Source organism: Carassius carassius, chromosome 35, assembly GCF_963082965.1.
Source record: "Carassius carassius chromosome 35, fCarCar2.1, whole genome shotgun sequence".
NCBI classification, from domain to species: domain Eukaryota; kingdom Metazoa; phylum Chordata; class Actinopteri; order Cypriniformes; family Cyprinidae; genus Carassius; species Carassius carassius.
Genome location: NC_081789.1, coordinates 16,360,846 through 16,377,827, shown reverse-complemented (window position 1 = coordinate 16,377,827; position 16,982 = coordinate 16,360,846). Strand labels below are relative to the sequence as shown.

Below are 16,982 nucleotides of genomic sequence, written 5' to 3'. Positions count from 1 at the left end.
CATAATCTACAGTGCATAACATCATCAAAAGATTCAGAGAAACTGGAGAAATCTTGTGTGTAAGGGACAAGGCCGGAGACCTTTATTGGATGCCCGTGGTCTTCGGGCTCTCAGACGACACTGCATCACTCATCGGCATGATTGTGTCAATGACATTACTAAATGGGCCCAGGAATACTTTCAGAAACCACTGTCGGTAAACACAATCCGCCGTGCCATCAGCAGATGCCAACTAAAGCTCTATCATGCAAAAAGGAAGCCATATGTGAACATGGTCCAGAAGCGCCGTCATGTCCTGTGGGCCAAGGCTCATTTAAAATGGACTATTTCAAAGTGGAATAGTGTTTTATGGTCAGACGAGTCCAAATTTGACATTCTTGTTGGAAATCACGGACGCTGTGTCCTCCGGGCTAAAGAGGAGGGAGACCTTCCAGCATGTTATCAGCGTTCAGTTCAAAAGCCAGCATCTCTGATGGTATGGGGGTGCATAAGTGCATACGGTATGGGCAGCTTGCATGTTTTGGAAGGCTCTGTGAATGCTGAAAGGTATATAAAGGTTTTAGAGCAACATATGCTTCCCTCCAAACAACGTCTATTTCAGGGAAGGCCTTGTTTATTTCAGCAGGACAATGCAAAACCATATACTGCAGCTATAACAACAGCATGGCTTCGTCGTAGAAGAGTCCGGGTGCTAACCTGGCCTGCCTGCAGTCCAGATCTTTCACCTATAGAGAACATTTGGCGCATCATTAAACGAAAAATACGTCAAAGACGACCACGAACTCTTCAGCAGCTGGAAATCTATATAAGGCAAGAATGGGACCAAATTCCAACAGCAAAACTCCAGCAACTCATAGCCTCAATGCCCAGACGTCTTCAAACTGTTTTGAAAAGAAAAGGAGATGCTACACCATGGTAAACATGCCCCGTCCCAACTATTTTGAGACCTGTAGCAGAAATCAAAATTGAAATGAGCTCATTTTGTGCATAAAATTGTAAACTTTCTCAGTTTAAACATTTGCTATGTTATATATGTTCTATTGTGAATAAAATATTGGCTCATGTGATTTGAAAGTCTTTTAGTTTTCATTTTATTAAAATTTAAAAAACGTCCCAACTTTTCCGGAATTCGGGTTGTAGTAGTCACAATATTATTGCATTTTTTTAATAATAAACAAAATAATAAAGTGTGATAATACTATTATATTTTAAAATATAATAAAATAATAAAAAGGGTATTATAATGAAGTTTTAAATAAAAATGTAAAACTGACATCTGCTTTGAAAATGGTGGCAGATAGAATAGATTTATGCTTTCATTTTGAATAGAAATCTTATACAGCATTACAGTATGTCGATCTAAAATGGTGATTGTGCATTAACAGCTGTCAACCATGTCAGTACACAAATAAACAGTATGAGCTTATTTACATAGTGCATTTTTTATTTTGGTTGCGCATGCGCACCTGTGCACCACTTATGTGCACCCCTGATAATAATAGTAGATTCATTAAATAATATTAATATTTTTTATTAATTTATACATTAATAATTTGACAGCACTATTTATAATATTTATATTTATTATAATAATAGCGATTAATCATATCCAAAATAAAAGTTTTTGTTTACATAATATGAGTTTGTACTGTGTATATTTATTATGTATATACAAATACAAACATATGCATGAATTTAAGGAAAATATACTGTTTATATATTAAATATATTTATATATAATATAAAATATTATAATATTAATATACAAATGTGTATGCATGTAAATATTTTCAAAATATATACTGTATGTGTTTGTATTTATATATACGTAATAAATAAACACAGTACACATACATATAGTATATAAACAAAAACTTATTTTTTTGGATGCGATTAATCTCGATTACTAAAGGCAGGCGTACACGGTGCGATTTTTGCTGTCGTACGAGTTTGCATGCGATTTTTTTCAATCGTGTGGAAATCGCGTATGTTCGTATGGTCGCGGCTCATATCATTTGCGATGAATTATGAGCCGAGCAGAGTGGCTTACGAGCACTTCCCGACCTCCCGATCATTTTTAAACATGTCTAAAAAGTTTGTGAGCTATCGGTTTGAATTCGTGACGTGTGCGCGGTTGAACGAGCCGATTTGTTGATTTATCTGAAATTGACCAATCACGAACTAGGAAAACCACAGAAGAAGAAAGACGAAGACGGCAGTGCCACGGCGAATGTGGACTATTGACCAGGAGGATAAACTCGCTGAAGTCTGACAGGAACAGCGAGCGCTGTACGATGCTTCTAGCAACGTGTTCCAATGCCTTTTTAGTTCTCTCTCTCTCTCACACACGCATATGTAGTTTACAGGGACTCTCCATAGACGTAACTGTATTCTATACTGTATATCCCCATACACTACCTCTATCCATCACGGAAAATGCATGTTTAAAATTTCTATTAAACACCGTATAGTATTTTTTTTTAAGTCATTTGGTTTATGAGGGCACAGGAATTGTCCTCACAAACCATGTTTACATTGTAATACCTATTTCAGATATTTATAAAGCATATACAAGAACACACACACACACACAGGCTGACCAAACGTCCCAGTTTCCGATTGCTGAAAAATAACCTGTACGTGTAGGAAACAGTCACGGCTCGTATCAATATTTTATATGCAGTTATGAGAGAGGGAGAGCAGTTATATTAGGCGCGTTCCACTTGAAGCAGCGCTGCACAGAATGATCACCTGTATGACATCAAAGAAGCCGCGAGAGCGATTCGAATGCATTGGATATGTGTGCTCTCTTATCGCTCTCGCGGTACTTTAATGTCATACAGTGATCCTTCTGTGCGTGCAGCGGTGCTTCAAGTCGAACGCGTCTATCAACTTTGTGCGATTGCTTCTGGAATTCGCAGGTTGTAAAATCGTGTCGTATATCATCTCGTCCGTACGATTTTCATATAAACTCACTCGTGCCGTGTGCGTGGACATACGATCTTCCGACCATCCGAATTCGCACTGTGTACGCCCGCCTTAATTTGGCAGCACTTATAATAAATATAAACTATATAATTTTTAAAACAAACAAACAAATAAACAAACTTAAAAAAATAAATTGTGACTACTGCTTTATTTGAGAAACTCAGCACAAATAAAAACATGCATTTTTAAAGCTGATACTTCTAGCTCTAAATCAGACTGTATGAGCCATTGTAAAATAGTTGATATACATACTTCTGTGATCACACATTAACTTATTAACCATAAACAGTCTACACTTAGGCTAATTAAATGTATTTTGATTAACATCGTACACAGTTTTTAATGCCTCTATAGGAACAACTCAGACATTCTTATAGGTGATCTAGGAACACTGTTGAAGACATTGTTGAATCTGGCGTCAAGCTGTGATTTACAATAAATTAATTTGTAGGAAAGCTGGAAAATAAATGTAGATCTGATGCTCTCTGGCCTCAGTTTTCTGTTTTACGGTATACCATCTGTCTTCTGTCCATCTCTAGTTTATTGCAACTGCAGTCTTATAGGCTGAAGGAAATCTTGGCAGCCGTAACTGAAGAAACAGCACAAAAACGACAAACTGCTTGAATCTATTGATGTGTAAAACATCCAGGCCTGTGAGTACGCTCTGACTTCAGCAAGGTTTAAATCAGAGAACATTTCACTTGCTTCTATTTGAAGGAGAGACCTTATGCATGAGGGTTATATCCTGATAGCCAAAAAGTTGTTTTCCTGTTATAATCTAAGAACACACAAGCACAGTTAAGAGTCTGCATAGCAACCATAGCATTAATTTGTGTCTCTCCCTGTATCCTGGCAACAAGCTTAGGGGCAACAATAATAACTCTAAACCAGAACCCTGCTAGTTTATACACAGACACTAATCACTGAGACGCCACTTAGGAAGCACCTTTATTATTATTGCTCATATTTGGAAAAGCCATCATTATTAATGTGCATATTTAAACAAAGACTACTTAGCAAGTAAACGTAAAAATTCCCAAACCCCCCAAATTTACAAAAACACATCCAGCACTGTGGCATTGAGTTCTTAACTTGCATTTAATTATTCTACAGAACCCTAAAAATCACCTGTACGACTAAGGTTGACATTATTAATATTAATTAGTCCAGCCAAAACGATTAATCATGATTAATCGCATCCAATGTAATTGTCTGTGTTTACAATATATGTGTGTACTGTATACATACACAATACACACACATACAGGAAATATTTACATAATTCTAATATATTTATTTTTATATATATATTTTTACATGATTTATATTATACATAAGTATATATTACATATATAAATTTATACATGCATGTGTGTGCATTTATTTATACATATAAATATAAACAGTGCACACATGTAAACAGATTTTTATTTTGGATGTGATTAATTGCGATTAATCGATTTGACAGTACTAATATTAATATAAAGGTTATAAAGAGATGGATTATTTTCACATTTTAAACTTAAATTATTTTGAGGGTTGATGTAGATGAGCAACAATTACATTTTAATGGTATCTTGAGACTCCTATACAGAAGCATATACAGCTTTATATAGTAGCTATCAAATATGAGCGGTGAAAAAAATATCACGCATGCCTTCACACTGCATTTTTAACACATGTTCTGTAATGTGAGGAAAACAGTGCGAACCATGTGCAATGTGTGATATGACTAAAAACTAAAAAAGAAATCATATGTAAAAAGGTGTTAAGGAGAAAAAAATTAATATAACAATTACTGTTATGACCTAAACATGTACCTGTGTATATGCTGGCGCTGGAGGCAGGGATTCCAAACTGAGACTCGATGAACTTGGGGATAAAAGTGATAAAAGCAGTGACAATGGCACTCTCGGCCGTGTAGGACAGACTCACGAACAGGAATGTCATGTTGCTGAGGATCTTTATGGCAGCCTTGGGGAGGTCTGTACAATAAGAGAAAAAAAAAAACTGCATCAGCAACTGCAAATACTAATAACCGTTAAAAGGCCTACATAAAAATACTGTAATATTTTATCTAAATAAATACAAAAAATGAATTACTAAAAACTATGATATTAGCCATTACAACATTAAAATATGCAGTATAATAAATGGATATTCATATTGTCGTTTGCTCAAAATTTCATTTAAAAGTTTAATTATTAGTACTTTTAAATACTAATTTTAAGTTAGTGTTAGATGACCGTATGTCTTTACAACACATTTTTTATAAAGACATTTTGTAAGAATATAAAAATATTTATTTTCTGTTTTGTCCTTGCTTAAAGGCAGGGTAGGTAATACATGTATAAACAACTTTCTTCCAAATTTGTTTAAACTTTCTATATATATCAATGCATAATTAAAATGTAAGTACTCTGATAAAAAGAGTATAAAAATCGAGTGACTCTAGACCGTTTAATCTGTATTAAACATAGCTCATTATTTCCATTTCGGGACGAAACATAGGATTGGCTTAGGCGACTGTCACTCTCTCGCAACCATGGCAACCACCCTTTTGCCACACATGACCTGCCTAGGAATACCAAAACAATGGCAGAGAAACAGCAAGCAAAATTCACAGTACCAGCCTATGCAATTAGTGAAGGCAAACCAGGCAAAAAAAGGAAGACAGTAACAGTACAAGAAAAGGCAATGAACAAAAAGTCTTTGGATAAACAAAGAAATAAAACGCGAGTTTATATCGGCGTGGCTTTCCAGCGATGGCGAGAACTGAGGGAACTCAAGGGGCTGAAAAGTGACTCCTTGATGGCTTTATTTCTGCTGGACAGGTAAATCTTTCTTTTTGTATTTTGATCATACATATTTTTTTCATGAAGCATGTGTCATTAGCACACGTAGCTGCGTAATATAGCTAACATAACATTACTTAGCGAGCCGTAGTAGAGGCTTTGGAAGGAGCCCAGAAGGGAGGGGGTGGAGTGAGTGGAAATAATGAGCTGTCTTTAAAACAGTCGTGAGAGGTCTACAGTCACTCGATTTTTATACTTTCTTTTTCAGAGTACTTACATTTTAATTATGTATTGATATATAAATAAAGTTTAAACAAATTTGGAAAAAAGTTTTTTATACATTTTTTTACCTACCCTGCCTTTAATAGAAGGGTTAAAAAATGTGATGTATTGTGCCACTATGATCAATACATATTCAAGATGCATTTTTAACCATACCAGTGCCATATAAAAGGGAATGCAAAAAACTAAAATCAGTTTGAATGCTACAAATAAACTTTAAAATATTCAGTAAGATAAATGGATATTAATTTTGTCTTTTGCTAAAAATTACATTAAACACAAATTAATAGTGCTTTTAAATACATTCAAGTGAGCGATGATAGAAAAGGTAATCTAAATCTCAAAATAAAGGAAATAAGCATTAATATATAATATTAGTAGATATATATTCAATACCAAAAGAGATAAAAAAGAATAAAAAAACTATAATATAGGCCAATAACCAGCATAGTACCAATAAACAGTGCATCAAAAAAGAGATCTTTTTTTTTTAAAATAACATAGAATATAAAAAAATTATAAAATGAAATAAACTTAATTTCATGCTAATTTGTCTTCAAGATGTGCTTGTGGTGACAGACGCGACCCGCTTTCTTTTCCCCATCATAAGCTCTCAAACCACTCATAATCCATACTAACAGATGTTTGCTGTTCTAATAGGGCAAAGATAGCTAAACCTAAACATGGTGTCTCCACAGCTCTACTGGATTCATCGTTTAATCTATTTAAATCCCATAAATTTTAGCCAATTGCTTCATGGCCAACAAAGCTGCCTCTTTTAATTAGCAGGTTAACACTGTTGCAATGTTTCCCTGGTAAATGAACTATGATCAAACTTTAATTTGCTCCAGAAGGTTGAACTCTCATACCATCTATGGGATCTATGGGACTGACAGGAGAGATATAGAAGCCAGCCAGATTAGAAGCTTTACCCACTAATGAATAAACCAGCTTGTCTCTCTCTACATCGAAGTCTCAGAAACTACTATAGCCTACTGTAAGGCATTGTAGAACAGTTGAAATGTGGAAAGCCTAGTTATGCAAACACATGCAGGCCGTGGGGAATGGAAGTAGGTTACAGTGGGTTTATAGATCAAGGCTTGTCTTGATGTAGTCACTTGTGTATATTTGTCAAAGCGAGACAAAAGTCTCTCCAGGCAAATAATAATTGCCACTTATCTGGATACAGTTTAGGCACAGTGTGACGAGAATAGCAATGAGATTTATACCACTTAATTGACATTGTTCTAGTTTTAAGTCATAATATATATTTAATTATAGGTTTTAATATATTTGATAAAGTAATTAATTATTTTGATGGCAATTTTCAGCAGCCATTACTCTCTTCAGTGTTACATAATCCTTTAGAGATCCTAATATGTTGATTTGGTGCTCACAAAATATTTCTTATTATTAGCAATTTTGCAGTATTTTGTAAAAACTGTGATACTTTTTTAAAGACCTTTAATGTAAGTAAACAACAACAACAAAAACAACATTAATTTAAAGTGGCCCTGCTATAGGTAATGAAAGGTTCATATTTTGGTTTTGGTAGACCCCAACAACAGGCTGACATGCATGTAAGGTCAAAAAACACTTTCATTGTCTTATAATATGCATTTATTTTTACCTAATTGCTCAACGACTCCCAGACGTTTTTTTGCTCAACAATTTGTTTTTCCAAACCCCTTCTTTAGGTGATGCTAATCTGCGGTGATTGGTCTCGTTTTCATTTCATCATGCCTAATGCCTAATAAAGCAGCGTTTATGAGCAAAGTGCTGCTTTTTGAACAGCGTTACTGGGGAAACCACAATTTGTACCGCTCCAAAAGCCGCACCTAGTGGCAAAGAATGAATTTGCATTTTCATTCAGACCAACAGGAAAAGACCCAACAAGTGGGCGAGCGGACGTCAACATAATACATCTTGGGATTCGTTTAAAAAATGACTCATTTCAATGATTCAGAGTCAACTCTTTCTTTTGAGAGAATTTAAAAAAATCCATAATAGGGGCACTTTAAAATAGAAATCTTTTTCATGAATAAACGTCTCTACTGTCAGTATTGAAATGAACAAGTCTTCATTTAATAAGTGTTAGTTTCTTTCAACAACAAAAAATAGATTTTTTTTTATGTATTGTGCCACTGATTGCTTGAATCAATGCTAATTGAAGGTGTATTTTTCAGGTGTTGCTGTCCGTGAGAGCCGGCTATCTGCTTGCGCACTAAACACAGTGCACAAGTTTTCAGTTGAGCTTTTCCACGTCTTGTGTTTGAATGCTTTAAACTCTTTTGAATGTTTAAATTGGCAAGGCTTAAAAACACGTGAAAATGATAAGCGTTCGTGATGATGCGCAGCAATGGCCTTTTAACTGTCCTGGACGTCTTTTTATACTGTACAGCCGTGGTCCCCTATAATTGTCACTACCTTTCACCCCACTAGCGACAGCCCTATTGGGGACTCCCAAAACCAAAATATGAATCTTTCATTGCCCATAATAGGGGCACTTTAATCTCTCTACATTGTGATTTGCATCTCAAAATTCTGACTTTTTATTCCTCTAATGTGACTCTTGTTATAGCAACTTCATATCTCACAATGTTGACTTTATATTCACTTTATATTTATTATTATTTTAAACATTCATCTTATTTAATTACTTGCTTTATTTTTTGTTGTAAAGCAGAAACTTCATCTCTCAGATAAAGTGTCAGCAGTATTTTCTGAACTTCCTAGAAGCAGAGTAACTGCAGTCTGGTAATAAACAGGACCTTATTAGTGATGATGGGGGCAGAATTGTCTTTAATGCTCTTCCCAGATGAATAATGAAAAGCAGCTTCTGCTAGTTTACGCAGTCTCCATTTATAACTTTTTAAGCTTGATCATCAATCTACAGTTTTTATAGCAGCATTTGAAAATCTCCTGACAGAAGTGGCCAGCATCAGTGTTATTAAATAAATCAAGGTGACACTCTAATATGTACATGCACGGTTTCTGTAGTGTGCATCATCACATGACCTTTATCAGATACACACCTTTGATGTCCTTCCCAAAGCCCAAAGAGGATGCCACAGTCTGGCCTTTGCTGTTGGATTTCTCTTTCAGGACGTCGTCATCATTAGAGGTGCTGTCTACCCCATGCTTTTTCTTCTTCTTTTTGTGACGAGGGGGCAGCTTTTTAGGGAAAGCGAACATGGGGAAAATGACCAACAGCATGGCGAAAGCACAGAGCAGGAAACCACTCCACCTAAGAACAGAGAAACATGGATTAATGATAATTAGGCTTTTGTTTGATCTTTACAGAACAACCAAAATTAATCAGATAAATATTTAGCAAAGTGTGCTCAAAAAGTGGTAAAAGTTTTATTTACGCCATTCTTTTAATGGCCGGAATTAATATATGAATTAAAACCTCCAGCTTTATTCTTAGAAAAATGTGCTCAGAAAGTAGTACAAATAAAATGTATGTTTGCTTTTAAAGGCTGAAATGGAAAAAAAAAAAAATTTATTAAAATTTGGATCTCCAGTTTTACATGCAGTAAAATGTGGTAAAAACTGAATTAGTTATTCTTTCAAATTCTGGAATGAAATAAATTCACTGAAATGGGCATTTCCAGTGTTATTTTTAGTTAAATGTTTTTAGAAATAGGTAAAAATTTTATTTATGCTATTCTATCAAAGGCTGGAAAGAAATGAATGAATTGATATGGAGATTTCCATTTCCATTTTTTAGTAAAATGTACTCAAAAAGTGGTAAAAGTGTATGTCATTCTTTCATAAACTGGAATGAAGTTACACACACTCTGATGCAGAACTGATCTTACCAGTTGCCAACAAAGCGTGGATCACTTTGCTCAATGTTGATGTTGGTTTTGGGATCCACGTAGAAACCGATCAGAACGCCTCCAAGCAGGTACCCTGCAGCTGGCCCCAGAGCCCCCATCACATACATAATAGCTGAAAGACACAAACAACCACACGTTACAAACCATGCTCTGTACACCCACCTAATCATTTTATTTTTTCATTTCACAGGACGTCTGATTAAAGCTGTTCCTGTTCTTTCCACTTTCAGTGCCACTCTTGACTCACTGGGTGACTGAGTCAGCCACATTGAGATGATGAAGAGCATGGAGGGCTAATCATTAACAGTGCGTCATGCTTCCACTTAGTTAAAGAACATCATGTATTAGTAGCAGTTTTCTAACTGCCTTGCAACTCTGTTTATACACCAGATATGACATTATATGGGGGACACAGAACAGTTGTTAGATAACAAATAAGAGAAATTTAGTCGATTGTTTTTTAGTTAATCAACAACATGCAGCATGACCAGTGTAGTCTGATTCCCGTAAAAAAAAAAGTCTCAACCTCTTTGAATACAAGTAGCTAAATAGTCAGTGATTAAATAAAAATAAGAAATAAATTACAAGCAATAGGACAACAACAACAACAACAAAAAACTACGGTAGAACAAATAAATAAGAAATGCTAGATTATATAATCAAATGCGATAGAGACGAGAAATCCAAAAACTCCACCAGTTGACAAATTTGTACCGGTATATCACCCAACCCTAAGTGTGACCAACATAAACCAACTGACTCCTTGAGTTGCTTTTAGTTAGTTTATGCGCATTATGTTTGTCAATAGTATTTTATAAAAATAACTTAATGGATGTTTAGTATTATTACCAAGTAAATGGTAGACCTCAAGAAACTAAAGCGTATGATATGAGTTTTGTCCGAACACATTAGTGACTTTATTTAATACTGCAACAAGATTAGCCAACAGTTTTGGAGATTTCAGCCTTTATCCATTTAAGTAGATACAAGATGTACTCGCATGACTGGAAATAGCCTGGAGGTGACACCATAAATGACTGCAGAGTGCACTGACTCGCTTTAAAAAGGACTTTAGCGGCATTTGTAAATCCTCGACATGGACAGGTGCATATGCAAGGCTCGATTACCTTCGTGTTGTTGCTTTTGAGGCTGGAGGGATGTGTGTACTGTTGGGAGATCATTATCCCTACAGTCATCTGTTTGCGTCTGTTCACAGAAAGCAGCATTGGACTCTTTCCGCCTCCACATGGCCCACGCGGCTGGTGCAGCAACAAAACTAGGCCTAATCTCTAATCTGTCTCAGTACGGGAAAGGTTTGGCCAAAGGCCTGCCGGGTTATATAACACAAGTACAAACATGTTGAGGGAGACAGATAAGTCACTTTTTATTTGATGTAAACAGGACTATGTTGGCTTAGACTCTTGTCTCCTGTCCTTACGTGAGACCTCTAAAGCTAGACCTGAAAGAATGAGCCAAATCTAACACACACACACACACACACACATATTACAGGCAGAGCGGCATGACATTTGGGGAAAGATATTTCACACTCTGAACCATATTTAGCAATGGGTGATGATCACACCGTGAAATAGGAGAGGCCGATTTTTGCTTGATTACATATTATGCTGCTTTTAAGTCTTCCAGGGAAAGTAGTACTTATGAGTTTGGACACTATACAATTACAGTGTGAGATGATTCTGGTTGGTATAAAATAAATTTATTGGGTAATGTCTTCTCTTTTTTTGTGATGTGCTGATACAAAAATCTGTCCAATACTGATAAAACTGGTAATGCCTGCTTTTATTAAGCTATACTACATTAAAAAAGAAAATCAAAACACACTAAAACTAAATGAATAAGGTAAATAAGTACATTTAAAAATCACAATAACACTCCATTGAAGAACCTTTTTCGTGTCTAAATGGTTCCATAAAAAACCTTTAACCTTTGAAGAACCTTTCTGTTTCACAAAAGGAATATGGAAATAATTATGGAATAGGAAAAATTATGGAAAGGTAAGAAAGAGTTTGTTTTTAAAAGATCCTTTGACTGAATGGTTCTTTGTGGTTCTATGGCATCGCTGTGAAGAACCTTTTAAGCACTTTCATTTTTTAAGAGAGTAGGACTGCTGCACAATTTGTGAAAAGAATCTTATTGTGATTTTTCCTGAAATTGTGATTTAATAAAATTCCAAATTAAAGTTTTTGGGTTAGAATAATTTCATTTTACACTGCATCTATAAAACTGCAGTACTAATATTTATATTACAACACAATTTCATCATTATCAAACATTAAACCAACAATCTGCAACATACAGTGATGAAGATGCACATAAGATTTGTAAGCGATGCTTTAGTTACATATTTAACGTTCTCATGATGCCACAGAGAATTATGGGAGATCTGAGCTTTGTCACGCAAGCCTGTCACTTCATAAATGAGTAGTATATTCATGCAAAGTTCACTGCTAATCTTCAACAACAATGCACAGTATGTTTGGGGGTCATTCGATGGATTGCTAAGGCATTTTTATTTTTAATTATTTGCATTTTCTGAAGTTTTAAGACACTAGAATCCAACACCTGTGTGCAGATTCTGCATCATGTCCTTGTTTCACAGTTCTGTTTGATAATTAAAGGGAATGATTAACAGTCACATTAACAGAAAATATGCATTTATTTAATTTGAAAACGTCTTTGAATATCTGATAAACATTCAGTGCCATGAACCTCGCAAACATCTGCATTGCAAAAATGTAAAAATTATACAATATGTATTTTAGAGAATTTAATGGCCGGATTTGCTGTTAGTTGAGTCATTGTATGGTGCTGGTAATATGATTGCTTTTAGTTACAAACCCTTTCATTCTGCCTTTACCCTTCAACAAATACACAATAAATCAGTTTAAAAAGAAAGCTGTGTCATTGTGAAGCACTTACAAGCGAATGTGTCACAGCCGAGAAATAGCATGGCAGAGAGTCTGAAACATGTCTCCCATAATTCTTTTGTGCATTTCAAAGGTGAGCAGAGGAAAATAACGCTGCAGGCTTTTCCCGTAATGCTATTCATTTATACACATGGGTGGCTTTCTTTGCAAACTCTGGAACACTGGGGTCTCAATTAGTTTTAACTTCTCAAATATTCAATCAGCCTTATCTATGGCCTAATTAAATAACATGTTCTTCTAAAATACCCCTGGAGACTATGGGAGAAGGGAGAAATTACTCCTAAAAGCACAAAAGCTGCTGATAAATGCTCTTATCAGCCCAAAGCAGAAATGTCCAGCACACAGAACCAAACAGCTGGCCAACATCTAACAAATAGAGAGAGGAAACAGCATTCAGTCTGATACAAAGGACTAAACTTCACTAGTCTGAAGCAGTCAATTAATTAATCATGAATTAAATAATAATTAAAGCCATGTTATTAGTGCTTGTGTGGTACCAGGCTTCCAATTTGACTGCACAGCATAAGCAGATAGAAATTTACTATAAAGGATTTGAAACCAGAGTGGCTTGTCATTACATTATTGCTTCAATACTAATCCACTTTAACAATGAGAAATGCTCACACTGAGCACATAATAAGTATTGGTAAAGACTGGCATAAATCCTCTAAAGTCTCACTTAATGAAGTGAAATCTCTATTTCAATGTAAAGTAATTGAGAAGCAACAAATTATGTTTAATTTTATTTCCTTACTGAACAGAAGGAACAGGAAACAGCTGATGTCTCTGGATGAACAAATGTTGAATTATTTTTTTTCTGGGTAAAATGTGGTAATGAAATACCAGACATAGCCTTGATATAAAGACGAAAATATGTGATGCATTTTTATTGCATTAAAAAAAACATGCCAGTTTATCAGTAAGTGTTGGGTCAAGACTTTGAGGTGAGTCAGTTTTGAAATGTTTTGGCATGGCAAACATCACTGAAAGAGATTATGCCTGCTGTGAGTGAATGAAAGCCTGTTTTAGCCTTAGTGTAAAAACTGCTAAATAAACTTTAAAATAAGGAATAAAGTTGCATTGTGAGATATAAAGTCCAATTGTCAGATATAAAATAAAATAAAACATTTGTGATAAGCTATAATAAGATATAAAATGACATTGCAAAGTAAAGTTTGTGAGAAATATTATTATGAAAAATTATTATAAGATATAAAACTGAATTGCGAAATAAACACATAGTAAAATATGACATCACATTTACAAAAAAATTAAGGCAAATTTGTGATGTATAGCTTCGCTGGTAGATATTAAGTCACATTTTGCAATATAAAACTAGGAATGACACCCCCCCCCCCCCCCAAAAAAATGGGTCTAACTGCAATAAAGTATTGGCACGATCTTCAGCCCATGATTAAAAATTTTTTTTTTTCCCCCAAAATATGTACATTTTTCATTGGTTACAGAACAACTGCATTTCTAACCCTATCCATATGCTTAAACTTCATTTGAACTTTTCCTTATTTTTTAAATCTTGTCAGTTAATGAATATTATTCCTATTAAAACCAAAAAGGTTCTCACTTTCATAATGCTAGTCCGCGTTGTTTATTCTTTATCCAATAATCATTATAACAGACTTTCACAAAACAGCTTTTGAGCACACAAAGCCAATCCATAATCATTAACATAAGTGTAACACACATTGATCACCTCAGTAGTCAACAATCATATACGTCAGTAAGTCAGTATATTGTTGATCATAATTCCGTAACATCACTAAAAGGGTTTACCTCAAGCTTCACACAGGTAAACATGCACATATTTAATTCCCGATTGTGTAACGGCTTTGTTCGGCTCGATTTATCATGCTAAAAGTGTTACGCTTGAACAGAGGGTGAAGGAGGGTCACTTAATTGGAGATCCTTCAAGGTTGCCTGCATTGCCTGTTGCCTGCATGGCAGAAACCCAGGGTAGATTTTGCCTCTGCCCAATGTGCCGTTTCTCCTTCTTCCTGGGAAGGACAGAGGAGGTGCTAGCGGAGGAAAAACATGCGGTCTATGCAATACCGTACTGTCATAATCAACGTCAATAACTGATGTCAAAAGAGCACGCTCCACGAATTTCAAATGAACCTTTGCGATGAAACATCACAACAGACCTTCTCAGCAGATATAATGCAGTTAGTCACTTGAAGCAAATGCAATGTTTAAAACATGGCCCTTGCAAAAAAAGATAAAATCTCAAAGGATCAAATCAGTAAACTGAAAAAAACTCCTTAGCTGCAGGAGCGTTAGCTGAAGGACATTTATTCTGCAGCTGTGCATCAGCAGAACTGCGCATACGCAACCACACATCAATGTCACTCAAGGACTTAGCCTTCTCCTGGGTGGCATTGGGTTTTCCTCAAAAATAATTAGTGCGGGAAATATTTAACTAAATATGAGATCAAATAAATGTACAGAAAAAATGAAATACAGGACAAAAGTCAAATGAGAGGAGACAGTGCCTCACATTACTGAAACTGGATGGCATAATTAAGTAGTAAACAACTCAATTTTGATCACATCACAATTAAAATGAACTTGAATGTGACCTGTGAGATGATCTTTATAAAATGTTTTTAATTAAAGATGCATCTTCTGTTACAATTAACACACTTGAAGATTTTTACAAAGGATTTACATTCACTTATTTCACTTTAATGGCAATGAAAAGAACCTAATAAATGCCAATGAAGTGAAATAAATGAACCTACACATAGGAGCCTTATAAAAGTTAGGGATGCACGGTATTGGATTTTTGCCAATATCTGATATGCCAATACATTTCAGCTCATTTTAGCCAATAGCCGATGCCGATATATTGCTTTTTATTTGGAAACAACAAGTCTCTCCTGTGCAGAAATTATAAAAAAAAATGTTTTTAATTTTGGTAAGACCAACACAAATTAAGATATTTCTTAATTCTGAGAGCTTTCTGACCCTCCATAGACAGCAATGTAATTACCACGATCAAGGTCCAGAAATGGAGCAAGGAGATCGGTAAAATAATCCAAGTGATATCAGCCATAATATAATGAAGCTACGAGAATACTTTTTGCATTGCATTTTGCATGTCAGTAATGCCAGTTACTTTGTTTTCCCATTTATTGACTGACAAGTCTCCTGTCCCCATATTGGGAGAAATCAGAAGTACAGAGGCATTGTGTAAGCAAAATTAATTACAAAAGTGAAATGCAAACTCAGAATATGATGCAAACCTGCAATAATTTAATATTTTAAATAACACAAATGTATCTAATCCCATTGTATTAACTAATGTGTTTGCTGCTGACCTTTGATGATCCAGCTCAACCATACTAATAAGCAAAAATTACTTTAGATAAACTATCAATGAAGCTTCACTGTTTTTTTTTTATTTTATTACTGCTGAAGAGTGTTGAACCTGAATGTACTTTTCCTTCAGCCTATTCATTACACTTTTTGGTATGAAAGGGCTTTTATATTCGTATATTAACTTATATTAACTTCTTATATTAAAAACAATCAAGCCCTGCTCATATTTAAAAAGTAACGCGAAAGTAACACAAAAGTAACGTAACCCATTACTTTCCATAAAATGTAACTAAGTAACGTAATTAGTTACTTTTTTATGGAGTAATATTGTATACGCAATATTGTAAGGCATTACTCTTTAAAGTAACTTTCCCCAACAATGATCCTAACCTTTTTAAAGCAAGCTGGTAAGCTCGTATACCTGTACGTATTATGGGCAAAATGGTTTGCATATGGTCAGACCCTCTGGCTACATCCGATGATAAAGCACACTACTGTTCAAATGTTCACACTGGAAGTAATGATGCTGAAAATGTATCTTTGCCTTCAAAGGAATAAAATACATTTAAATATATTTTTAAATAAAAAAAAAAGCTACTTTTAAATTGAAAAAAATATTTCACAATATTAATATTTTGCTCTATTTTTGAAAATAAACAGCGTATATTAATACATCTTTTATTATCTACTATTAAATAATTGAAAAATATTTTAAAATAACAAAAGTTACTTTAAATTGAAAAAAAATATTTCACAATATTAATATTTTGCTTAATTTTTGATGA

The 16,982-nt window shown here is 34.7% G+C and overlaps 1 protein-coding gene across 1 annotated transcript in view; it reads right to left on the bottom strand.

Moving 5' to 3' along the window:
- Positions 1-16,982, bottom strand: part of LOC132116054 (solute carrier organic anion transporter family member 5A1) — a 55,879-nt gene that overhangs the window by 14,117 nt on the left and 24,780 nt on the right. Inside the window, exons 2-4 of the mRNA XM_059524617.1 lie at positions 9,890-10,022; positions 9,101-9,312; positions 4,809-4,973 (exon numbers count right to left, since the gene is read on the bottom strand). Coding sequence (XP_059380600.1) covers positions 4,809-4,973; positions 9,101-9,312; positions 9,890-10,022 — 510 coding nt within the window. The remainder of the gene's footprint in view (positions 1-4,808; positions 4,974-9,100; positions 9,313-9,889; positions 10,023-16,982) is intronic.